The sequence below is a fragment of the Spermophilus citellus genome, assembly GCF_964194105.1.
Source record: "Spermophilus citellus genome assembly, chromosome: 4".
Classification (NCBI taxonomy): domain Eukaryota; kingdom Metazoa; phylum Chordata; class Mammalia; order Rodentia; family Sciuridae; genus Spermophilus; species Spermophilus citellus.
The window spans coordinates 15,189,462-15,215,162 of NC_138185.1; the positions used below are offsets into that span (position 1 = coordinate 15,189,462).

The 25,701-nt window shown below is 50.5% G+C and overlaps 1 protein-coding gene across 8 annotated transcripts in view; it reads right to left on the minus strand.

Annotated features, from left to right (window-relative positions):
• Positions 1–6,043: 6,043 nt before the first annotated feature.
• Positions 6,044–25,701, minus strand: part of HNF4A (hepatocyte nuclear factor 4 alpha) — a gene marked incomplete at both ends in the record, with an annotated part of 50,799 nt that continues 31,141 nt past the window's right edge. For 3 of the 8 annotated variants that reach the window (XM_081291847.1, XM_081291848.1, XM_081291844.1), the window contains 9 exons: positions 6,044–6,186; positions 7,145–7,267; positions 10,001–10,237; positions 12,729–12,884; positions 13,964–14,051; positions 17,353–17,508; positions 18,136–18,242; positions 22,788–22,882; positions 23,847–24,021. In XM_081291847.1, the coding sequence (XP_081147973.1) occupies positions 6,044–6,186; positions 7,145–7,267; positions 10,001–10,237; positions 12,729–12,884; positions 13,964–14,051; positions 17,353–17,508; positions 18,136–18,242; positions 22,788–22,882; positions 23,847–24,021 (1,280 nt within the window). Of the gene's footprint in view, positions 6,187–7,114; positions 7,276–9,970; positions 10,238–12,728; positions 12,885–13,963; positions 14,052–17,352; positions 17,509–18,135; positions 18,243–22,787; positions 22,883–23,846; positions 24,022–25,701 lie in introns of all 8 variants that reach the window. The other 5 variants (XM_081291845.1, XM_081291846.1, XM_081291843.1 and 2 more) reach the window with 3 other exon arrangements.

Genomic DNA, 25,701 nt, shown 5'->3' on the forward strand with positions numbered 1-25,701 from the left:
GAACCCGGGCCGCATGCATGCCAGGCGAGCGCGCTACCGCTTGAGCCACATCCCCAGCCCCATATTTTTCTTTTTTCTATACTCATTAGCACTTCCTTGGCAGTTCTACTCCTAAAGTATCCCATTTGGGAGCACTTCTTACTACCACTACCTAATATTGTGGTCTATTGCAAATGACCACATACACAGTGGTTTATGAGAACCACTGGTCATCTTGAAATTCTGTGGGTCAGAAGCTTGGACACAGCATGGTTGGGTTCTCAGCACAGTCTTAAATCCAGGTGTCAGTCAGCCTATGTCCTTCTCAAAGATCTAGGGAAGAATCCAAGTTCTTATGGCTGGAGGGTGAAGCTCAAAAATCCTTGCTAGTTGTCAGCCACAGGTCACTCTCGGCTTATAGAGGCCATCCACATTCTTGCCTAGGCCTCCTTCATCTTCAAAGCCAGTGACAGAGATTCTCCCTCACGTAGAATCCCTCTCACATTTATGATTTAATTTGCCCAGAGGGCCTCAGTAGCAAGAGCACGTGTACATATGTACGTGCCTTCCAAGTTCCTTCCAAGTGCACGCCACTCCCTTCCGACAGCTCGCTGGGCGTCACTCTTCCCCCCTTAGTTCTTAAGGTGCAACTGCTTGCTACTTCCCCCTTCATGTGTAAAAACCATAAGCACCTCGTGGTATTGCTTCTTTGTAATCCCAGGCGCCTCCTCTCAGGACTGTGCCCAGCAACTTTCTTGAAGGATGGACTTTCCCCTGTGTTTGCTGCTGTGCCCATCACACAGCGCCTGAATCATCAGGGTCCTCTTCAATCCCCTTGGGGTGGCCTCTGGAGTCAGACAGTGAGCATCTGATCAGCTGTCATACGAGCGAAGGACCTTGGGCAAGTCCCTTCCTCCTACTGAGGCAGGTTTCCTTGTTTGTAATACAGAACAAGAATAACTGCCTCAGAAGGCTATTGTGGGGCTGGGAATGTGGCTCAAGTGGTAGCGCGCTCGCCTGGCGTGCGTGCGGCCCGGGTTTGATCCTCAGCACCACATACCAACAAAGATGTTGTGTCTGCCGAGAACTAAGAAAAAATAAATAAATATTAAAATTCTCTCTCTCTGTCCCCCTCTCTCTCACTCTCTCAAAAAAAAAAAAAAAAAAAAAGAAGGCTATTGTGGGTGTAAATTGAGGCAAGCAGTGTTTGGGAAAGAGGAAGAGCTCCATAAACAGTCCTTAGCTTCATGATTCAGTGTTCAGTTTCATGATCCTACACCTGAGCGGGATCCTGGGACTCAGATCTCTTAGATCACCTCTTGGGATTTACATATGACATACTGATTTGAGAACTACTGATCAAAGGTGACCTGGCTTCTCCAATGAGGAAGCAGGGAGACCTCACCAATTTGGGATGACAGATCATTCACACTGCATGGAACAGTCTTTGACCCTTCCAGCAACATGCACCTGGGATCCCCTCTACTTTTGGCTCCCACTCTGAGCACTGGGGCTGTCTCCTGGGGATGATGGGAGAAGAAGCTTCTAGAAGCATGGAATCAGCTTGTGGAAAAGAGCTGAAAGGAGGAGGCTTCCTGGAAGCCCAATTCTCAACTAGCCCCTGAGGGCTGGTAGCAAGGCTTGGGCTCAAGTCCTGGCCCAATGTCTCCTGGCTGTGTGGCTTTGAACAAGTTCCCTCATCTTTCTGAGTCTAGATTTCATCATCTTTAAAAATGGGGATTTTTCTGTTTGCCACTAAAGCTGATGTTCAGCAAGCTGAAATGGAAACTAAATGTGACGCCCTGCGCCAAGATTTGTGAGTAACTGGGGCAAAGGGCTGATGAGGTGGAAGAGCCAAGGTCAGGGGAATTTATGGCAGCCCAGGGTTTATGGTTTTGATATGGATTTATTAAGCACAATTTAGGACTGAAATAGCCTCCTCTGGCCCCCACCCCCATGGCCATCCTGGCAGGGCACAGACAGGGCCTCCATTGCATCATGGAAAATGTTTCCTGGTGCTGACGAGTGGAGAGAAGGGACAGAGAAGGCAGAAGTGGTCCTAGGGATCAAGCAAGCAGATACTGGGTGCTCTTGAGGCTGGGGAGCTTAATGGTTAGCCTCTCACCAGAAAATGGCTGCATGAAGTTCACATGTGCTGGTCATCACAGTAGCTCTTAGAGTTAGCTCATTCGGTCAAAGTCCAGCAACATCCCTAAAGAGAGATTTCATTCCCATTTTACAGATGAGGCTCGGAGAAGTGGAGAGACCTGCCCAAGTTACACTGACCAGTGATTCCCAGACCGGAACAGCTGTCCCCTTCCTTTGGGAAGAACGGAGGGTCCCTCTACTTTACCCTCTGCGTCACCATAGCCAGACCTCCCACAGTTCAGTCATCATTGTGTGGCACTATGCTGTGCCAGAACAACAGGTCCTCTATGGAAAAAAAAAAAAAAAAGCCTTGGTTTGTGCCATTTGCCAGTTATGGTGTGAAGCCTTCTGCTGTGGCTGATTTCATGTTGTCAACACAGAGTTAGGGACAAGCCAACAATTGGCTCTCACAAGCTGGTTCCAGCACTTCCTCTGATGGCCAAGGCACAAGGTCATCTCCCAATGGAAAAGGACCAAAGTGGTCACAGACAGGGCTGGAGAGTCTTGGGTATGTTCCTTGATCTTATTATTTTTTCAAAACAAGTTTTGCTTTTATGAAATGTCCCCATGTCTATGTATCTCCTATGGCCAGCAGATTGAGGTGACCCAGAGAAGGACTCCATCTTGGACCCTAATGACAGGGCATATGTCAGACCCTCTTGTTATTTTTCCAGATCTTTCCATCACCCTCTGTCTTATCCTTCTCCTCTTCAGGAGAGGGGTCAACTTTCACTCTCTGTATACTAAATATTTGGGTTCAGGAGACCCAGGTAGGATTTCCACCTCTGCCTCTTAAAGGAAAAGTACTTCCCTGAGTTTCAGTTTCCTCATTTATACATCATAAGGTCTAATGTGCTTACATCTTGATATGAAAACAAAATAATGGATATCAAAGCATTTTGTCCATGTAAAGGATTCTAGGACTGTCCTTATTCTTATTTCAAACACCTGAAGAAAAAAAAAAGACGCCCACACAAGGGCTTAGAAAACATATGTGCCATTTATTTTGTTTTATAAACTTTTGTTAAAACACACAAGAGTAAGAAATGTTTTTTTGCTTCTTTGCCCCATCAGGCAGCAGTGACAGGGACTTGGGGATCAGCGTAGGACCTAAGGACATCCACACACCTACAGGAAGATGCAGATCACTCTGATGGGACCCAGCCCACTTCCAGAATTGCTAGGTGTGAACTTCACAATTTATCTTAATTGGGGCAGATCACAGAAACATCTAATCTAGCAAAGAACTGGCTTGGTCATTGCAAGAAATTGGGGAGCCTCCATTTCAACTCTCTCCACTCCTGGGTCTGCTCTCAGAAAAGCTGTGTGGATTCTAGAAGCTCCTGAGAACCTCCTGAAAGAGAGATTTTGGAGGAGAATTTATAGTGCCCACATTTGCCCCCTATGAACCCTTCTCGAGTCCATCAGACTTTACGTTTTAGGACCACAACTCAGAAAAACGAATTCCAATGTACTGTCCTCATCTTAAAATAAGGAAAGTAAACGTGTCTTTATTTTGTTTCCTGCAATGCAATAAAGTTAGTCATGTGGAATGGATTTCTCCTTTAAAAAGTGTGGATGGGGGGCCAAGGATGGGTCTCCTGCCCACCCCCTCCCCACAAATTGCTACCATTAAAGACTACCATGGCCCCACTCCATTCCATGGGAACTTCTTATCCCAAGATAGAGGCTAAGCAACATGGCGGGCGGGGAGGAACAGAGTGGGAATGACCGAGATGACCAGAATGATCCCAGCTTCACTGCCCTGTGCAGACCTGTTGGGGCCAGCTGGCTGGGGGTTCTGAGGCACTGGAGTGAGGGTGACTGAGGAAGACATGAGAGCTCTGAGCAAGAGATGGTCCCTCCTGATCTGGACTTGGCTTCTGACAGCCCCAGAGGTGTGGAGACTGCTCTTAAACATATGGCTCCAATACTTCTCCATGTTCTCTAGCAAACAGGAACAAGCACATATGGTGGAACTTCTGGGCATATGGGAGTATCCTCCCCATCCACCCAGAAGGGTCAGTCTTGGGTGGAAAGTGGGCTCCATCAAATAGTTTGCTCTCCTAGCTAATCACACCTTTGGCCCCGGGACAACATCCCTGTTATTCCCACCAGTCAATGGCATTTTCCAGAATCTTCCCAAAGCCATAAAGATTCTGAGAGTGCTGGTGGCTCCATCCTGGGATTTAAGGTTTCCAGAATGTATCTCGAATGACGTTCCTCAGAGAAAAATCTGAAACCCGGGGTTTCTTATCCCTCCCCTCTTCCTCACCCCAACTATCCACCCCTAGACCGAAAACAGGTTTGTCTGTCCCCCAGAAACCAGACCCCTGCTGCCCCTCCCCCAGCTTAGGGAGCAAAGAGCAAAAAGGGGTCAGGAGTCATGAATTCTCCTTAATATTTATCAGCAAACAGGATTCTGGGCCCTCGCTGGATTTCAGTTCATTCTCCAATCAACCTGAATCCTGGGAATAGGAAGAGCTTCTGGAATGAGCCTTGGGGTTCTCTCGGTTTGATCAGAGTGAAGGCAGGGGGTTCCTAGTCTGATCCAGAGGGACTTGGATCTTGACCTAGTGACTGAGTAGCTGTGTGAGTTTCAGGGGGAAAAACATCCCTTAACTATTAGAACTCAATTTTGTCTTCTGTAGCAATCTCTAGGTCCTAGGGAGGATTCCATGAGAGGATGGAAGTCCCATGCCTTAAGACAGTGCCTGGGAGTAAGGAGAGCCTGAGTTAGGCCCTGAGTGAGGGTACTTGCTCCTCAACAGACCCTGACCTGAGGCTTCTCCTGCCCCTTCCTCTCCATCTGAGGCCTCAGCACTCACCTGGATTACATGGGGGGCTCCTGTCTAACCTCCCTGCTCCCTCCTAACCTTCTAGCTAAGAGACTGTGTTCATCTCCTGACAGCCCAGTTCTCCCATCCCCCTCCCTCAGTCTGGCGTTCAAGGTCCCATGCTCCCCAACGCACCCTCTTGGCTCAGAGAGCCCAGTCACCTTGGTGCCTCTCTCCCACACCGTCCTCCCTGTCTCTGGGCCTCTCTTGGAACATTCTGTCTCCCCTGCTCTACCAGCGAGAACCCTGCCCTTCTGCAAAGGCCGAGTGCATAGCCCATCTGCCTCTTGCTGGATGCTTTCTCTGGCCACTTGCCCCCTCCCCACAAGTTCCTGTGGAAGTTCTTATCTTGGACTGTCCTCTCATTGTTGAAGACCTATAGGGACCATCGCTCCGAACACCCATGCCAGTCTCTGGAGAAGGGAAGTGCAGTGGGGTCAGGGGAGAAGAATGGTATCTTCCTGCTCCATCGTCTCCTGCCCTCTGCCTAGCCCCAGTCAATGCCTCCAGATGTTCCTGGAGTGGCTGGGGGAGGGGTTTCAAGTTTTCCTCCACCTCTGGAGAGTGGCTTTGGAGAAGATAGGATAGCTGAGGAAGGTGACAGCAGAGGGCAGAGAGGGGCATTTGAGGTGAGGGCAGCAGAAGAGGGAGGAGGACTTCCAGGGCTCCACGTCTGGGCACCATGACCAGGCCCAGGGGAGAAGACGTCCCAGCTGGGGGGAGGGGAGCTGTGTTTAAGCAAGGTCCCATCTTATCTTCAGACAGTATTCTTTGGGGGTAGATATGGATGAAGGAGAAGGAAGTTTGGCTTCAGCATGAGAAATGTCTTCCAAGTCAGCAGAGGACTTCCCAGCCGGGGTCTCTCTAGGTTAAAGCTCTGTCGGCCAGAGCATTGGGTCAAAGGTGGCAATGAGTGTGGCTCTCAGCCCACATTCTTAGTCCTTTGCTCTTTCCATTGCTGCTCTGGGACTGGTCCTGTTGTCACACCTTCCATTGCTGTGATCAAGTGGTCGTGGTCGCCAGGAACTCTCTGAGGGGGTTGGGGTGAGCCAGCAGAAGCCCTGACTCCCAGTGGCTTGCTAGATGACTTCTTGCTTGGTGATGGTGGGCTGGGGGATGGCAGAGGGGGGCTTGACAATTGTGGTGATGGCTCCTGGCAGGAGCTTGTAGGGCTCAGACCCTGAGCCACCGGGCGGTGAGGGCTGTGGAGTCTCAGGGGTAGCTGAAGGGACAAAGAAACAGACAGAAGCTGCTTAAAATTCCAGTCCTTTGTGAGTAAGAGAAGAGTTCTGGGAAAGTTCTTCCCTCACTTCGAGGCTTAATTTCCTCTTCTATAAAATGAGAGAATGAAACTAGATGGTCCCTGAGGTCTGATGACTCAACCCTTCTATGGATTCCAGACTATAAAATCCACATTCTATGACCTTCCACCCATCTCCTCCACCAAATAATGTGGAGGGTTGAGCTGCTTCTCCCAAATGGGGGACTAGGTCTGACTGTCCCCAAGGAAAATGAGATGTGTGGTAGGGGTACTCTTTCTTAGAGAAAGCAGCAGTCAATGGGACCCAAGGATAAATGGCTCAAAAACTACCACCCGTGTTTAGGAAATGGGTAACAGAAACTAATTAGCCCCATTTCCATCACAGGTTGGAGAATAACTTGACCAAGTGGCTAGCTTTACTCAATGGACAACTTTCCCAAAGAACAATTTCAATTAAATGCCATTTAATTGCAATGGACCACTTCATTCTGTTGATAATTTAATTTTTTGGAGAGCTTTACCCAATGACAAACTCACCTCGGATAATGGTCTATCCCAGAGGACATCCCTAACCCATGGACTGTCTCTTCCAATTGTGTAATGGTAGCCTTACCCAACTGGGCAGCCATATTTCAGTGAACAGTGTTATCTTATGGAAATCTCACCCAGTGGTAACCTCATCCAATGAATTGCCTCATTCCCAGGACAGTTTCATTTGGCAGAAGTTGTCAATCACCTCATTGACTAAACAGCTTCAACAAATGGACAACCTCACCCCTCATTCTCCGCTCTGGAACACAGAGAACAGTTGAATCCCAGTTTCACCTTCTAGACTCAAACTTCTGCTTCCTTTCTAGCCCCATCCTTGGGTAGAGCCCAGGTTGCCCACCTGCCTGTCCCCTGGGTCGGGGCCACTCACACATCTGTCCGTTGCTGAGGTGAGTGGGCATCGTGTTGGCAACAATGACGTTGGTGCCCATGTGCTCCTGCATCAGGTGAGGGTGCAGGGGGTGGTGAGCATGGGGTGCGTCACTGGAGGACCCTGCAGGTAGAGAGGGTATCAATCAGGTCGGAGAAGCTGGGATAAGGACCACAGGCCTCGAAACACTGTCCTCCTCAGGTGTGATCAATTGACCTGCCCATCCAACAATGATGGTACCTATTGATTCCAGGGTTAGTAAACCAGGGCTAACCATTCCTGTCCACAGGCTTCATATGGGATTGAGAAGACCCAAAATACCAAGAGAGTAAAAGTGGCTTGAAAGAAGAGCATATAAGGAACTCTGAGATCACTTAAATATAGTGAGGGTGTTGGTTGCATAGTCATAGAATGGGTTTAATCAAAGGCTCTCAAAGCTCCTTGACCTGCAAGTCCTTCAACCATTTGATCCCAACTCACCTGTCAGCCTCATCTTCCAACTCTGCTTCAGCCAAGCTGACCTACTTGGAGTATCTGTGTGTCCCCCATGTTTTCCTATCTCTGAGCTTTCTCTCACATTGTGTCTTCCATCTGGGATGCCTTCTCCACCCAAGTTCCATAAGTCCAAACCCCAGCTCAGATTCTTCTGAATTTCCCCACTCTTCTTTTTCTCCTTAACTGTAATTTATCTGCTACTCAATTTGGGAGCAATCCAAATCCACAGTAATTTATCTATAACTCAACTTTGGGAAAAACCACTTCTTCTGTCTATGGGCATTACAATTATAGGTATATATTTCTTTACTTTTTTTTCTCTGAGGGCCTAGTGAAGTTTCAGGAACATAGTAACTGCTTCAAACAATGAGTGGAGGAGTAATAATATATAAAGTATGGTGGCATAATAGGCCATAATCATTAATGTGACTGATGTTGGATTTCAAGGCATATCTGATCTATAATTAATAATTATTGAGCACCTATCCCGTGCCTGGTACTAGTTTAAAGCACTTCTCATGTTTTACATAATTAATTGCTCACAACAAACCTGGAGTTTGGATACCATCACTTCCCATTCTACAGATGAGAAAACAGCAGCCAGAGGGATTATTTTACCCAACACAACAGACCTCAAGCTCCTGATGCTGGTCTTGGTAACCCGTGCTTCATAATAACCCCACACCCACAGGATCAGTGTGAGAATGGAATGAGCTACCATTTGACAGTGGTTCTCAACTTGGAATGATTTTTATCCACTCAGGAGACATTCGACAATATCTAAAGATGCTTTTGGTAGCCACCACTGGAGAAGTGCCACTGGCATCTCATGGGTAGAGGCTAGAGATGCAGCTCAACCCTGCACAGGGCAGCCTTTCATGGAATAGAACTATCCAATTCCAAACATGGTGGTGCTGAGGTTGAGAAACCTCACCCATAGCACGTTATCACCATCTCCCAAACCTCCAGCGCGGGCGCTCTCATTTGGATTTGGCCTCCCATCCTTCTAGCTCATTCCATGGGGTACCATCTCTGAAAGATTTCAACCCTACGGAGGCTATTCATTGATTGACTCCCAGTCTCGTATCTACAACCCCATTGTTCTTCCAGTCCAGCCAAGATCCATGGTCCATCATTACAATCACTCCTTCTTAATTATCCCCAACCCCTTCAGAGCTCCCCTTCAGAATAAATTATTTTCAAAATCTCTCCACCCGGTGTCCACTTCCTCACCCACCCCTCCAAGTGGATTCCATTCTCAGACTAATGCTTAGCATTGCTTTAAGCATAAGAGTCAAGAGCCCTCACATTGCCATCCGGTGGATGCTGCCCCTCCCCCCACAAACCCAGGGTAGAATTTTACACCATTAAATATCCTGTCTTCCTTCCTGAAAAGACACTCTTCTCTTGGATTCTGGAACTCTCCTTGTTTCCTCCCACCCCCCTGGACTGTGGCTGCCACAGTCCAGGCCTCCTCTGTCCCTCACATGACTGCAGAGAGTAATGTTCTCAGGGGTCTCTTGCTTCCACCTCACTGCCCCCACCACCAAATTTACTCTCTACCCAATAGTCAGAGTGTTTCTCAACATCAGTCTGATTTTCAGTCTACTTACAATAGGTGCAAGGAGAGTTAAATCTAAATTTCTGACTTGCCTACAACCATCTGTTTATGATTTGGTTTATATCTCCATCTGCATCTCATACAGTTCCCCAGTCACAGTCTTTCCCTTTCTTCTCAAACACACAAACCTCTTCTGCCTCAAGGGCAGCTTCTGCCTGGAATGTTCCCGTAGCTTTTACATCACAGAAATCACACTTCAGTGAGGTCACCCTTGACCAAACCCATCTACAAAGCATCTTTTCAGTTAAGCTTTATCATATATCTGTTGATTTTGAAATCTATAGTTACCTTCTTTATTACATACTTGGTCATTTCCTGTCCCCCTGAGCCTTTGTACACACACAGCTGTGTGCATGCAAGTAGCAAATGCCCACTCACTGAGCGCGCTCTCTCTCTCTCTCTCTCTCTCTCCCTCTCTCTCTCTCTCTCTCTCACACACACACACACACACACACACACACACACACACACACACGCACATCCTCCAGGAGGGCAGAGATCTTGCTCTTTGTTGAGTCTCCAGCACTTCAAACATTGACAAAGGCCAGGCTCCCAGCGCCTGAACAAATGGATCTCTGTCTCTTCTCATTTTTCTGATGAGGAAACTGAGGCCCAGGCATTTTAAGCAACTTGCTCAAAGCCAATTGAATCAATAATGGAGCCCAGGGTTGAGCTCAGGTCTATCTGAGGCTGTCTCCCAGAAAGGTGCCCCAAGTACCCCTCCTGGGCCCGGCACGGACCTCCCAGCAGCATCTCCTGCAGCAGGTTGTCAATCTTGGCCATGCCAAAGAGCTTGATGAACTGGATCTGCTCGATCATCTGCCAGGTGATGCTCTGCAGCGTGGGCAGCAGCAGCAGCAGCTCCCCGAAGCGTCCGCGTGAGTCGTACTGGCGGTCGTTGATGTAGTCCTCCAGGCTCACCTGCACCTGGGAACGCAGCCGCTTGATCTTACCTGGGTCGCTCAGCCCCTTGGCATCTGCAATGGAAAGGGGTGGTCAGGGTGGACAGCAGACGTTCCCTGACTTGTGGGGCCCAAATTGGGCTTAGCCACCCAACATCACACAGGGACTCTTTAAAAGTTTTGGGGCAAAGATTTGGGGTTTTCTACAACCAGGGTACATTTCCTAAGTGGGAATGGGGAATAGGGGACAGAGCATGGGACTGCAGGAACAGGCCCAATAGGAAACCTTGGGCCATCTCCTCATCTTGACATGGAGAAACTGAGGCATCAAGCAAGGAAAGGACATGGCCCAGGTCATGCAACTAGCCATGATGTGGACTTGGGCTCCTGACCCACAGGTGAGGACCCGCCACCTGGACCCTGGTACATACTGCTCCTGCTACATTAAGACAGTCTCCCCTTCCCTGCCTGCTGCCACCTGGGGACTCAGCCAAGGTTTCATCTCCTCCAGGAAGTCTCCTCCATCTTGGTTTCCTAGGACTACATTGTATGTCCATCATGTTCCCAAGGTTCTGTGGCTCCTCCATCACTAGTACCCACATGGGATGTTACCATCTCTTCCACTAGACCCTGAGCTCTAGGTGGGCAAGCATATGTCTTCATTGCCATGTTAACCCACCATCACAGTAGCCACTACCATGTGTAGGCAATCTTTGTTGAGTAGGTAACTGAATGAAGGGATGGATGGATGGAGGAAAGGATGAATGAAAAAAATCCTTGATTAAATTCTAGATCCTTATCCTAGAAGCAGAGGTAAGTCATCAATACTTTCATCTCAGCCTTCATGGAAGTAATACATTTACTTCCTCTCTCATGAACAAAGGAAGTGGCAGAAAGAGTTTGCCCACATTTCCAGTGGGCTGTCTCCACTGCCCCAAGGTTGTGAATTCTTTTATTATGTTGACAAACTTTCATGGAGCAGCTCCTGCCCTCTGAATCAGGCTGCTGACTCTGTCTCGGCACCAGTCACCCAGTTGTGTTTCCCAGTAAATGTCACCTGCCCAGCCTAGGTCCAGCCCCGGCTAGGCCCTAGACAAAAACCAGAATTAAAATTCTCACCCTCCAGAAAGGGGAATAGCATGTGGAAGATAAAAACACGGGCTTGAGAGATAGAGGTTGACAGATAGTCTAAAGTTCAAATCAGCCAATTCCTGGTTATGTGACCAATCAAATGATTGACTGGTCAAATCATTTGATCTTGGTGTCTCAGTTTCCTTATTTGCAAATGAGGGCAATAATAATTCCTACCTCGCAAACACCGTGCTATAAGATGATGTGCATAAAGTGTTTAAAACTGTGCTTCTGTAAGCATTCAATAAATGGAGGTCATTTTCCCCTTCATTGCGGTGATGATTAGAGGTGACCTCTGCAGACAGATCCAGCACCCTCTAGGAATTCTCTAACATGGAAGAGAGGAGGGATGCAAGCAAGTCTCTGGGCTGAGGCACCTTCACAATGTCAAGGTGCCTTGCTCACAGATGTAAAAATGCATGTGCAAAAGTCAACAGATGGAATGGAAAGAGGAGTAAAGAGCCAAGGTGGGCACATCCTGCTAAGTGAAGGGTCAGAAGATTCTGTGGACAGTTGATAGGACAATAAATAAAGGTGAGAGAGACACAACCAAAAGCTCCAAAGGCAATGAATGGACACAGGAACACAGCAATAAAAATATATAGGGAAGATGGGGGAGAAAAATGGGACTAGCAGTGGAGAAGAGCAGCATCCTTAGCCAGGATAGGAGGAGAACTATGATCTAAAATGCATAAAGCAAGAAATATGGGGCTAGGAATGTAGCTCGGGAGAGAGTGCTTGCCTAGAACGCACAAGAACCAGGATTCCATTCCCAGGTCTGCAAAAAACCAAAACCCAAATCGGAAATATAAGGCTTCATGGTTTATTTTAGACTGTTGAGATGACTGCCACAGGGATCAGTTAAAAGAATCAGAAATGCATTTCTTGGAGAGTGGGCTATGGAAAAGTGAGGTCTAAGGGGGTAGATTATTTGTATTTTCAGTACATGTAGATATTATCTCAAAAAATTTGGGGGGGGGCTGGAGATGTGGCTCAAGCAGTAGCACACTCGCCTGGCGTGCGTGCGGCCTGGGTTCGATCCTCAGCACCACATACAAAGATGTTGTGTCCACCGAAAACTAAAAAAAAAATAAATAATAAAATTCTCTCTCTCTCTTTCTCTCTCTCTCTCTCTCTCTCTCTCTCTCTTTTAAAAAAAATTTTTCAAGAAGCAAAGAAAAGAAGGAAGACAGGAAATCAGGAGAAAGAGGAGGAGGGGAAGAAAGGAAGAGAGAGAAAGGAAAAACCCAGTCTTTTGGAGTCGGTTTGCCTTGCCAAGTCCCTTTATCCCTTTGGACCTTGACTTGCCTCGTCTATTGAACGGGGCTGATGGAGAGCATCTCTCCTGATTCTCATGACAGGTCAGGAACCCAGCAGGAGAAGTCTGACAGAGTATCTGGGGCATCAAGGATGGGTTAGGAAGTGTGGGTGGTACCTGGGTCGAAGAAGATGATGGCTTTGAGGCAGGCATACTCGTTGTCATCGATCTGCAACTCCTGGAAGGGCAGCACCAGCTCATCAAGGATGCGAATGGACACCCGGCTCATCTCCGCCAGTTCCGGGCAGTGCCGAGGGACGATATAGTCATTGCCTGGGTGGTTTGAGAGGGAGAGAGGATGGGGCAGTCACCTCGGGTCGAGCCCTCTCCTGAAGCTGGGGTTTGTAGGTGACAATGCAAGTGGTACCCAGGAGGAGGACCTGCAGGGACTGTCATGCCCATTTCACAGATGCAAGATCTGAGGCCAAGGGGAAGAGGTCGAGGTACCGGAAGTCAGTAGGCTGAGCTTGGAACTGGGATGCTTAGGACCCCTTTCATATCACCCAAGCTCCCTTTGCCAGTGGGACTTAAGACTGAGTCCATTCAAGGGCCACCTGGAGGCATAAAAATGTCCAAGGATAAGGGACCAGATTCTGGAGCTGGACTGCCCTGGCTGAGCAGTTCTGCCACTTAGGGTCAGCTGTGTTTAGAAAAGCCACTTAACTTCTCTGTGACTCAGTTTTCTCATCTATAAAATAGGGATAGATAATAGAGCTTCTCAGGGTTATTGTATTAAAAGAGGTGACGTGCTGGGCGTGGGCCACCGTGCCTGTAATCCTAGTAACTCAGGAGGCTGAGGCAGGAGGATGGCAAGTTGAAGGCCAACCTGGGCAACTTAGCAACAGCCTGTCTCAAAATAAAAAATAAAGTCCTGGGGAAATAGCTCAGTGATAAAGCTTCCCTGGGTTCACTCCCCGTATCTAATAAATAAATAAATAAAGTTGGTGAAGTAGTCAGTGTAGTCCATGGCATAGGAAGTGTGCTTTTAAAAGCATTTAAAATAATAAATATGTCAGGAAGGCACAGAAAATGCGGATGGGGGTTTGTACCATTCCTGGCCTCTTCTTGTTCCTAGTCCAGAAAGAACGTCAGAATTCAAGGGTAATTCCAGGGATAACCCTGACTGAGCTCCATCTTCAAGACCTGGGAGATTTCCTTGTTTGCATCCACACTTTCTTGTGTCTGAGTGGGGCATCTAGCAGAGAACCGAGTCCTGGAACCCTCTCTCACAAGCCTGAGAGACAACCTGGCCGTGTTGATCTGTTGCCCTGCTCCGAGGGCCCCACCACCGAGCTCTCTGTTGCTTGGGTGTGCCCCTTGCACAGAGCTGGCTGGGGCAGGCAGCTTCTCACCTAGGAGCAGCACGTCTTTGAACACCATGGATCTCTTGGTGGCTCCAAGCAGCAGGTGCTCCCCGGCATGCGCTCTGAGTAGGGCCACCTGGAAGGGAGAAGGGATGGCATTTAGCGTCTGAGCCCCCAGTAAGGCTGCTCCTGGCCAACACAGTGACCCTGGGAAAGACAGCTTAGTGTTCCCTCTGCCTTCAATTTGTCTGAACTATGAAATGGGCATCACAAAACTGCTGTTTTCCTTCTACAATGGATCAATGAGGGGCTTGGTTAGGGTTTGGTAGAAAGAACAGGTCCTTAGAGCCGAGAGACCTCTCCTTGACTCTGCCCTTGAACTGCTGTTGTCATTGAACAAGTAGCTGCTCTCCCCACCCCTCATTTGTGCCTAGGGCAACTGGAGGTAACATTCTAAGTGTATTCTTTTAAAAATTATTATTATTGGCACATATTAATTATACAAATCAATGGGTTTGACTGTAAAATGATATTTAACCAAGTCCCTTCTCTCCCTATGACCCTCACTGCCATCATCCCACTTTGAGCAAAAGAAGCTCATCAGATTTTCAAAAGTCTATTGCCCCAAATGTTCTAAAATTGTGGATCCCAAGTTCCTACCCATGGACCAGTTGCCAAGAATTATGTGAGGTGCTATATGGAAGTGCAGATTCTGAGGCCTGACTCTGGCAATTCTGATTATATATGGAGCAGGCTCAGGGGTCCGCATTACACAAGCTCCCCAGAGGATCCAGAAGCCCCGCTGAGTTTGGAAATCACTGGTCTGGAAGATCCTAGGGCATCTGTCCACTTGACATTAGAAAAGTCTATGATTCTGAGAAATTTTTCAAGAACTTGGAGATGGATGTTGGTTCTCAGAAGAGGGTCGACCCAAGGCAAAGGTGTGATAGAGGCAGCTAGCAGGCCCCTTCCTGCAGGGAGGACAGAGCCTGTGAAGGATGAAGTCTGGTGCAGGGCCCAGCTGGCTCACAGGGCATGTCTATCCTGTCAATGTTATCTGCCTTGCATGAGGACAAAACATGGGCTTGAAATCCAGGGGCAGGCTGGCTGTCTTGAGGATCTTGCCTTCAAAGTGGGGCTTGGGGCTTTGGAGGCTCTGTAGCAAGCCACGCTGGAGGGTGAAGTGCTATCATCACTCATCCGCTGCATTGCTTTCTCTCAGCTATGAAGTGTCTGACACTCCCTTAGATGATGGGTAAGATCTAAGGGTATTATCTCTAGGATCATAGAACTAACTCTCTGTAGAGGGCCAGATAATAAAGTAGAAGACAAGGAAATGGGACAGAGGGCCATAGGGCTTCATAGGAAGGGAGAGAAGGAAACTGAACGCTGTGTGGTCAGGGCAAGGGGGTGAGTATAGATAGCATCAAAAGATGAGGTGGGGGGGCCTCTCCAAGGAGGTAAGGTGCTGCGAGGCCTGGAAGGTCCCTGGCACATAGGAAGCTCCCCATAGACATTTGAAGGAAGGAAGGAAGGAAGGAAGGAAGGAAGGAAGGAAGGAAGGAAGGAAGGAAGGAAGGAACAGGTTTAGGGATGAAGGCATGTGCATACAGCTTCCTCGCCAGATCTAACCCCTCCTGGGCATCCTCTGTCCTTTTGTCCCCCTGTGGTCAGAAAAAAGACTGAAAAAGAGGAAACATGGGACACCTTGGAGGTGAGAATCCACTTTCCATGACCAGTAGTAGGAAGGAAGCAAAGGATGCTGGTCACCCAGCACAGCCCGTTGGCCAGGCACTGAGCAGACCTTGTGTCAATCAGACGGTGGCTCTCAAACTGTGAGGCAGGGAACCTGGATTCAGATCCCAGCTCTGCGGTCAGCTTGCTCTGTGGCTTTAGGCCACTCACCGTCTTTCTCTTGTCCTCAATCTCCTTGTGCATTCATCCCCAGCCACTTCCAGGTCTCAGCAAAGAATGTCCAAAATAAGCCAAGAAGCACATGCACTCAGAAGCTGGTTCCTGGGGCAATGTCAACAGGAATGCCAAGTCCTTTGGGGTACAATGACCTTAACTCTCCCAGGTGGGCCCTGTGTGTGCTGGGCGAGATGGGCTCCTTTTACACCATGAATGGGTTCCCAGGTCCAGCCCTGATGTGGTAGCTGTGCTGGGGGGCGGGCAGCTGGGGGGGTTAATGATTGTCTGGTGTTATTGGCCACCCATCACTGCCCTCTGAGAATGCTCTGAGCCCCAGCCAGAGAGGTTTGGGTGGGAAATTGAGGTTAACAATTGCTCAGCTTCGGGGTATCTTGTTGCCCTGCTAAGCCCCTGGGAAGGAACAGGGGGATTAAACATTAATGCGGACACCCTGGAAGACTGCAGAGGGACTGCAGCCAGAGCACGAGGGCTAGGGGAGAAGTCGGGGGCAGCTTGGACAAGATCCTTGCCCGTCGATTCTCCTAAGGGCGGGAGGAATCCAGGGAAGAGGGCTTCTGGTCCAGCCCCTGGAAAGGCTGCAGAAGAGCCAGATCAGGGTTTTCATAGAGCACCCATGGGGCCATCTTACAATGGTTTCCTAGAGCCCAGGGGCCAAAGAAGTTTGGGAAGTTTCTTTGAGAAAGACCAGCCTGGCTGCAAGGCTTGTCTTGTGCAAAGGCACCAGATGCTTCCTCCAACACTGTGACGGTGGCTCAGTCCACGTCCCTTCTCCTAGGAGTTGTCTGTGAGGCCAATGCAGTTGGTGGGGTAGGGAGGGGGGGCTCTGTCACATGCAGCACCTTAGAAAGCCATTTGTTCTCAGTCACACACTACCTTCCCCGGCCCTTTTCACCCATGGGAGATTTTCAGTGTTCGGAAGTAGGAACTTTGGGAAATTAAATGCTAAGGGAAACCCATCTTGTTGAAAACAAGAAAGAACCTGATGGTGGGGAGGCCTGTTGTGGTCCAGCTGTAGGCCATCCTGCCCCTATCAAACAGTAACTCATCTATCCTCTTGACAGTGCTCTGGTGGGAAGAATTCCCATTTGACAGATAACAAAACTGAGGGTCAGAAAGAAGTGATTTTTCCAGGATCACCCAGGGAACTGGTCCTAAGCCCAAACCTCCTGACTTCTGTCGCTGAATCCCTGTCACCACCCCCTAGAAGAACTGTGTACTGTGGTGGATAGGAGCCTGAACTTTGGAGCTTCCCTGGCTGGTTCTAATCCCAGTTGTGCAGGAGACCATCTGTGTGACCTTGAGCAAGTAACTTAACCTTTCCGTGCCCCCCTTTCCTCACCTAGGAGGTGGGAAGACTCACAGTACCTACCTATAGTCATTGGAGGGATTCAATGAGTTATTCTTTGTAGAGTGACTTGAACACTTGAGCACTATGTGTTTTGTTTAATAAAATCGAATCCGTTTAAGGCTCTTTCACAGGAGGACCCGCAGGACTCTGCCCTCACCTGGTCATCCAGGAGGAGCTCACAGAAAGCTGGGATGTACTTGGCCCACTCCACCAGCACCAGTAGCTGCTCCTTCATGGACTCGCAGACGTCGGCAATGTTGGCAATCTTCTTGGCACGGATGTCACCGTTGATCCCCGAGACGGGGGAGGTGATCTAGGAGAGCGGAAGGAAGTGCTGAGCACTTGTACAGAGCCTGCTTCCCAGAACCCTTCCCTGCCTGGAGGGGACTGGCCCAATGGGTGCCTTCCAGCTCAGAAGGAAGCTCTGGGGAAAAGGACAGAAGAGAGGACACAGAGAGGAGGGAGAGGGCTCTCTCTGGACCTTTGCCTGGTGCTTGCCTGCTCCTCCTCCAGCTCCTTAGAGCCCCAGGAATCCCTCAGCCCTAGAGGAGAAGCTGGGAAAAATTCATCTCATAGAGGGAGCTGCCATGGCCCAGAGAAGAGCTGTGATTTGCTTGAGGCTACACAGCAAGGGGTTACCTGAGCCCCAGTTTGACACCCCAGTCTAGTGGTCCGCCCCTCTGTTCTCTTGGGACTGATGTCAAGCCCTCAGTTGAGAGCACAGACTCCGCTTGGCCTACGGAACGTGGGATGAGGTACACAGTGCCCCGCAGCATAGGTCGACACCGAATTCTGTCTTTGCTATGAAACAGGCCATGTGACATGGGACTCAGTTTCCCGACTGTGATATCTGATATTCCAGAGCCTGGCTGGGGAGGACAAAGGTGGAGGAAGTAAGACTACTGTATAGTGTGAGACGCGCCAGGTGTCACCCCTGTACCTGCTGGGACAGGACCTCGGCCTGCAGGAGCGCATTGATGGAGGGCAGGCTGCTGTCCTCGTAGCTGGACCTCCGAGTGCTGATCCGGTCCCGCTCATTTTGGACGGCTGTGAGGAGGCAGGAGAGGTGAGGAGAGGGCAGAGAGGGTCGGGGTGGATGTCCCATGACCCTGAGGAGTGGTGCAAGAGGAGAGAGTCCAACTCAGGGCTGCCCCCAGGGAGAAGGAAGCGCACCCGGGGGTGAGAGGGCCAGCGGTGGTGGGACATTCAGAGGACACAGCCCAGCTCTGCATATGGGAATGAGGGAGGCAGGTTCTAAATCAGCCTGCAGGAGAACTTTCCAGAACTTCCCCCACACAGTAGGGAGGCTGCAGAAGTGATGGCCCATCCCCAGGGGCATGTGAGACACTGGAGACTTGACCAGGCCTGAAGATGGGCCTGGGGCACTGAGGAGGGGAGCTTAGAGATCACAGGTTTTCAAGTGGTTTAGAAGAGGGATCCTTTCTCTCCAAATGAAAAGTGTGTAAAACAAGCAAAACGAGTTGAACCAGGTGATCCAGAGATGGCCAGGGATTCCTGAAGACCAGGCTGAAGCCCTAGCCCTGGGAAGGTCCTCCAGGGACCCACCTGCCCTGGTGGTTCATCCACCAGCAGGAACCCCTGAGCCTGGGCTGACCTCAGAGTTGGCAGGGCAAGGCTGCCTCCCTCCTGCCCATGTTGGCTGCCCTCCAGAACTGGGGATCCAGGCCTGTGCCCACCACCACCTGAGTCAGTCTGGCCTAAGATATCAGACCGTCCTTCCACTGTCCCAGACACATCCCTTGGAGTCCCAGAGGCCTCCCTGTATAATGAGACTTTGCTGAAGCAGGAAAAAGAGGCTGCAGAGACCTGGGCTCCTGTCTGGAATCCCTCTCACTCTCTGCTGGTAGGAACGGCATCCCCACTCCTGGCCTCAGTGTCCCCACCCACAGCTCTGCCCCTCAGCCTGCCCCCTGCATGTCCTCCCATCTCAGGAAGCCGCAGGTGGATTCTCCCAGCCCTTCCTTCAGGCCAAACCCTGGGAGTCTTCCTGAACTTCTCTCACACCACCCCAGACTGACTCACCCCGCCCTGCTGTCAGCAATCCCTAGGTATACAGCAGCCCACTATCTCCCCTCTGGGCTGGTGCAGGCCTTGCCCCTCAAGTTCCTACCAAATCTGCAGCACCCCTCGCCACCCAGACACACCACCCTCATCCTTAGGGCCTCCGCTGCTGCCCCACTGCCTGGAATCCCCTTTCCCCCAGGGCTTAGTGACTTCCTCGCTTCATTCATGTCTCCATATTAGTATCACCTTCCCCCTCCAATCCCCTGTTCAATGTGGCATCCCCTCCCTCAGGCCCTGTCCTCTCACCCTACTTGATTTTTCTTCAAGGCACTTATTATAGAATTATTTGTCAACTTCTTTATTATCCACCTCCCTAGGAGATGGAAGATTCCAGAAGGCCAGAACTTTAGCCTTCTTCTTCTCTGTTGTCTCCCCAACACCGGGAACGCCTGGCACACAGTAGGTGCTCAATAAATATTTGTTAGTGAGTGGAAGAGAGTGTTGGAGAGATGGCTCTCATTCTTACTAACACCCTGTTTCTCCATGGAATACGGACAACCCAGACTATTTCACTTCCTCTTGATTTCACAGTGTGGAGAATAAAAGTCAAACAGTCTAAATTGAGCCCAGAAGTCAGTGGGGTGCAGCAGAGATCCTGAGGTAGGAGAGCTCCTCTAGCCCACATCCCTGTCCTGTGGGTGCTCACCCAGGCGCCTCACCCCTCCCCTGGCAGCCGGCACCCAACAGGGCGCCATGGGGAGGCGGGTGCAATGAAAGGGCTGCCGTCAGCAGCTGCGGACAGGGCTCCTCAAGGTTAAGCTGGCCTTATCAGTGCCCGGCGCGAGCTCAGTCACGGAATGATGTTTTCCAAATGTTTGTTCAGTATTAGCAGGGGTCGGGGACCTAATGTAACTTCCATTGAATATTAACCGGCCAGGGCAGAGTCAGAGAGGAGATGAGCCCATCTTCCTACAGAACGCTGGGGCGGGGCCTGAGCCAGGCGTCTGGGTCCCTCTCCCCTGCCTAGATGGCTGCTCGCCATTCTCTGTTGCTATTGGGCTCACTGATCCTCAGGTTTCTCCCCAGACCCCCGTCCAAGTCTTTGCACCCCCAGGGAACCCCTTTCTAGACACTGTGGAATTATCTTCTGACCAAGACTCACAGGCCTGTGTGATTTCCAGCTCTTCCCTGTGGTCCAGAGGAAGTTTCGGAGTCCAGGCCAGAACATGCCTCCCAAACACGTCACTGTAATTTCAATCCCTGGAGCTTGGTGCTTGCTCATGCCAAGGAGCCTGAGTTCTAAGCCAGACTCCCTCACCTCAGTTTCCCCACCTATGAAGGGCAGAGTGATAGATTTGATGACTTCTAGACCCACCTAGTCCAGACACCCTCCAATTCCAGCTCCTACTGTTTGTCTTCCAGGACTACTGTTGGTTTTCAGTCCCCTAATCTTCCTGTAGACATCAAGGGAAAGAAAACTGCCCCCAACTCTCCTGGCCATTGAGTTTCCACTGACTTCCACTTGGCTTTGGGAATTTCTCATCAGCCTGAGAAGGGGTGTCATGGGCTAAAAGACTTAGAGAGAGATAGCCACACCTTAACTTCCAAGGCCTTGACCACAGCTGCTTCCCTGTTCCCTTCTCAAAGCAACCAAGCACGCGCCATGGTCTTCCACATAACACAGGCATGCAGATAAGCAGCCGCATTTACTGGCCCACCCTCACTGGCCATCCACAAATCTGTTCTCCTGGAAAATATCTGCTTTCCTGGTCCAAGAAGCAGGCAGCCATCCTCAAACCTGAGCTAAAGCTGAACAGCCTGGGGCCCACTTTCCTCCCGGGAGCTGACATATGGGGTTGCTGGCTCTGTGGATGACAGTTCAGCTCCTTTGCTTTATAAATGGAAAACAGGAGCCCAGAAGAGGTGGAAATGTCCCTAAAGTTTCACAGGTGAAAATTACTTTGGTTGTTAACAAGTGACATATATAAAGACTGACCATAGATAGGACCGGGACACAGATAGCCTAGGCAGGTGGCCTCAGCTGAGGGAGCTGACGGCCCTCTCCCACCAGATGATAGTTCTACATGAGATTTCTTCTCTCAAACACAATGTCTTTGGGATATCACCTCTGGACCATCATAGAGCCTCAAATCTTAGGCCTTTGGGGTCACAGAATCACCGTTCCCTGGAACCATAGAATGTGAGGCCCTCAGCCAGTAGTTCAGTCTCATCTCCAAAACTCACACATGTACCACATCCCCACTCCTAATATCCCCCAATCCATAAGATGGTCCTGAACTTGAAGGTGACAGAGGGTCAGAGGGCTTACTCCCCAGGAAAACTGGGGTGGTAGTGTGAAGAGGGGATGTTGGCAGTTTGCAAAACCCCTCCTGTGTTGGAGAACCACTAAGTGTTAGAATCGTGGTGTCTGGAGCAGTAATGATAGGCCCAGATTTTCCAGTGGAAATTCCAAGTTGATACTAAGGCCCTGTAGGGATGAGCCAGGGTCTCAGGGGCAGAGACAGGGGACAGGAGGCTACCAAGGCTGAGCTTCACCTCCTTCCTAGTTGACCTGGGGCAGTCTGGGTCCCAGGTTTCTGCTTCTGGATGGTGTGTCTGTGTGTGTGTGTGTGAACAGGACCAAACCTGGACTGTACAGGACTGGAAATGAAGGCCTGAGGTTAGTCCCAGAGCTGCAAAAGGTGAATCGGGAGAAGGAGGAAACAAAAAGATTTGAAAATGACTCCAGTTACTTTGAAATGGGAATCACTTTTAAACATCCCTTGGGCCTAGAGGTCTAGAGGGGCAGCAGCATTGAGGTGTTGTCCAAACAGCACAAAGCTGAAGTACAAAGCTGGGCTTTCCACTGAACAGCTGTGGGGCCTCAAACAAGTGCTTCCCCACTGGGCGCCTTGGTTTCAGGAAAAGAGTGGGCCAGAGTGGGCACGAGAATGAACGAGCTGTGGATTGTGGGAAAAGTCAGCCTAGTGACTGGTGTTGGCTTGTGAGGAAGCCTGGGGAGACCATCAGGGATGCCGTGCCCTGTTTCTCCCCTCTTCCTCCATCCAGGAGGAGGCTGGCACCTTGCTCCCTTTGTCTAGAATGGGAAAACTTTAGAGATCACCCGATACCCAAGAATGAGGGCCAAGGGAATTGGGACAGATGATAGTTCCCTTGAACAGGAAGCCCAGGAATAGTGAGCCCATTAGTCTGGGTGGTGGGTCCTTAGATGCTTATAGTATTACACTCCATGCTTTTTGTAAAGTTTGAGATATTACACTAAGAAGAAACACCCAGCTCAGCTCCCTCGTGGTGGGACAGGAGGGCAGGGGTGGCAGTTGCTGGGAGCCCAAGTATCTGAGCGGGAGCTTATCTCTGAATCTTTCTCAAGACCAAGCCCAGCCGCTCCCTATGGTCAGATTTCCAGGCCCTCCCTCCTCTCAGCCATTAGCCAATCACCCTGGGGCCTGTCACCGAGCCATAAAGTGTGGCTACAGTTGTAAATGACGGTCAGGGAGCCATGGGCACAGGTGGGGCGGTGGTGGGTAGGGGAGGGCTGAGGCTCACCTTCCTTCTTCATGCCAGCCCGGAAGCACTTCTTGAGCCTGCAGTAGCGACATTGGTTCCTCTTGTCTTTGTCCACCACACACTGTCGGCTGAATCTGGAGAGGACTTGGGATGGTTGGATGGAAAAGACACGACTTCCCCATCTTAGGACAGAACGGGGACCCTAACCATATGGCCACCCCAGCAGCCTTGCTCTATCTCTGCACCCCAGGAATTCTCATGATATCCCATCAGGACATGGAGGGATCGTGTGGATTTTCTGAGAGTACCACCTATCCTGCCAAACATGGAGAAACCGAGGCTCAGAGGGGCAACATGGGGCCCTGGTCACCCAGCTGGTTGGAGATAAGCTGAGTGGGAACCTTAGTCTCTTGAGTGCCGGAGCACTGCTATCTCCCTATCTTGTGAGAGCCCAGAGCCCACAGCAGGCTCCCAGTGAGGGCTCAGCCGATACTTGGTCCACAGAAGCATCTCTGGGGGGGAGGGTCTGAGGGAGGGGTGAGGCCACACAGGAGTTATGGGTGAGGACCTGAGGGTCAACCAGGGTGCCATCACTGATTCAAGCTGGCTGATCTTGGGCAAATTCTGAATCCTCCAAACCACAGCTTCCTCATATATCAAATGGGAAAAATAATAGTAACCACCTCAGAGGGGTATCTGTCGGCAGGGGACAGTGAGCTGAAACCTGAATGAGGCTTGGCACAGGATCTGCTCATGGCTGTGATTCTATCATTGTTGTTTTCCAAAATGAGATATGTTTTCAAAGGAGAGATCTCCAAACCCTCAGGAAGCAGAAAGGCCATGGGCCAATCTCACATTTGTCTTAGAAATAGTGTCGTCTTGGAGGATGGGTCTCTTCTCTCTATGGTTAATAAGCCGGATTGGGAGAGTAGATGCTCCCACCTAGATCCACAAAGCCCAAGAAACCAGAAGTGTCTTGAGGGCCTTAAAGGGCAGAGGCCTCTGGGACCCACTTGGGAAGGAGCTGGACCCTGGGGAGCAGGAGCCCAAGTGTGCCCATTTCCCAGCTGGAGACATGGAGGCCGAGGGGCTCCTCACCTGCAGGAATACATGTGGTTCTTCCTCACGCTCCTCCGGAAGAAGCCTTTGCAGCCGTCGCAGCTCGAGGCACCGTAATGTTTGCCCGTGGCCCGGTCTCCGCAGATGGCACACAGGGCACTGACTCCCAGGCTGTTGGGCGCGGCGAGGTTGGTGCCTTCTGATGGGGATGTGTCTGCACCAGAAGAGAAGGAGTGAGGCCTCAGGAGGGCTGGAGAGCCAGGAACCACAGGACCTTGTGGAGATCCTTCTAGGGCTTCGGCCTAGGCCCGACTAGAGGCTCTTTCTACCCTAACACCCGTCATGGACCTCGGGCAAGTCACGTGTCCTCATTTTGCATCTATTGACTTCTGACTTCACAGGGTCATCTGGGGGTGGGGGCTGCTGTCCCCTCAAGGAGGCTTCTAGTCCAGTTTTCCAGGAAGCCATGAAACCTGGCCACTCCAGAGGTGAGTTTGACCTCAGAGACTCCTAGTTGGGCAGAAGGGACATGGAAGGGAAAAGTATTCTCCCAGCTTCTCCCCAGATCCAGGTCCTGTCCCTCTTCCTCGGCAGTGACCAGGGCTGGGTGCATCTCAGCTTGGTGCCCATGAGCCCTGCAGGCTCCCCAGGGAGCAAGAGAAACATTCACTCCTTTGCCTCCTGGGAGGGTCATGGCAAGGTCTAGGCACCTCTCAAATACTTCCTGTCCCAGAGGCAAAAGGCACCACACACGTTTGAAAGCAGGGGAGGTTGGAGGCTGCAGGGGAGGTTGGAGGCTGCAGGTGAGGGAGCCTCGGGTTTAGGTGGTGTCAGGGTCCCGGCTCATGCTAAGGCTGGCCTTGGCCAAGTTCCTTTTCCTGCTTTAATCTCCCCTAGCCTCAGTTTCCCCAACTACAAAAGGGCGTTGTTCAACTTGTCCAGATCTTTTCAGATTTCAAAAAAATCTCAGCCCTTGAGCCCCCCTTTTTTTTGTAAGCAAATCTTCCACCAAGAATAAAGCCTTCAGAGAAGATAATAAAACCCAAGACCATCCTCCCTCAGAAGTGCATGACGGTTTCCACAGAAACTCTGAATCTGCTCTTGGACTCCTAAAGGGACTATGGGTTAAGGCCTGGAGAGGGACGTGGTGCTGGAGTTAGGGCATAGGCTCTGAAACCGTGTGGTCCAGGATCAGATCCCAATTTGCCCACTTGGTCACATGACACTGGCTGCCTTGTCTCCTCACTTGTAAACCAGGGAGCATAATAAGATCCCCTAGAGTCGTTCTGAGGATTCCCATAGTGATACATGTGGAGTGCTTGGCCCACAAAAAGCCCTGTATCAGCGACTGTGAAATAAAAGTGTCTCTGCAGAAGGGGGCTCTTGCCGCAGATGACTTGAGCCCGCATGGCCAAGCAGACCACATCTCAGCTCTGACGTCGCCTGGCTGAACATCTCCTAGGACTCCCGAGTGTGCGCGGGAGTGTGGCCCCTCCACCTGGTGAATTATTCCTGGAGACAGGGATAATTGTTAAGCTGCGTCTGGTGCCCTTTCTCCCTCAGCTCTCCTCCCTGGGCCCCCAGGGAGAGCTGACTCCGAAACTCCCTGACATTCAGGCAGAGACTGGAAGGGGCCTCCTTCTGGGTAAGATGGGCTGGGTACCATCAGGAAGATCATCTTCCCCCTGAAGTCAGCTGGCCACACCCATTCTCCAGGTGAGGACACCGAGGCTCAGAAGGGACAAGTGACGTGCCCAGTGTCGTAACACTGATGCTAAGTAGAGAGGCCATTTTATGGTGTGAGTGTGCTGCACTGCTCCACCACGCTGCCTATGCCGGGGTGTCTGTTGGAGTCTCCAGAAACAAGGACCCCAGCTGGTGTGGTGGCGCACTC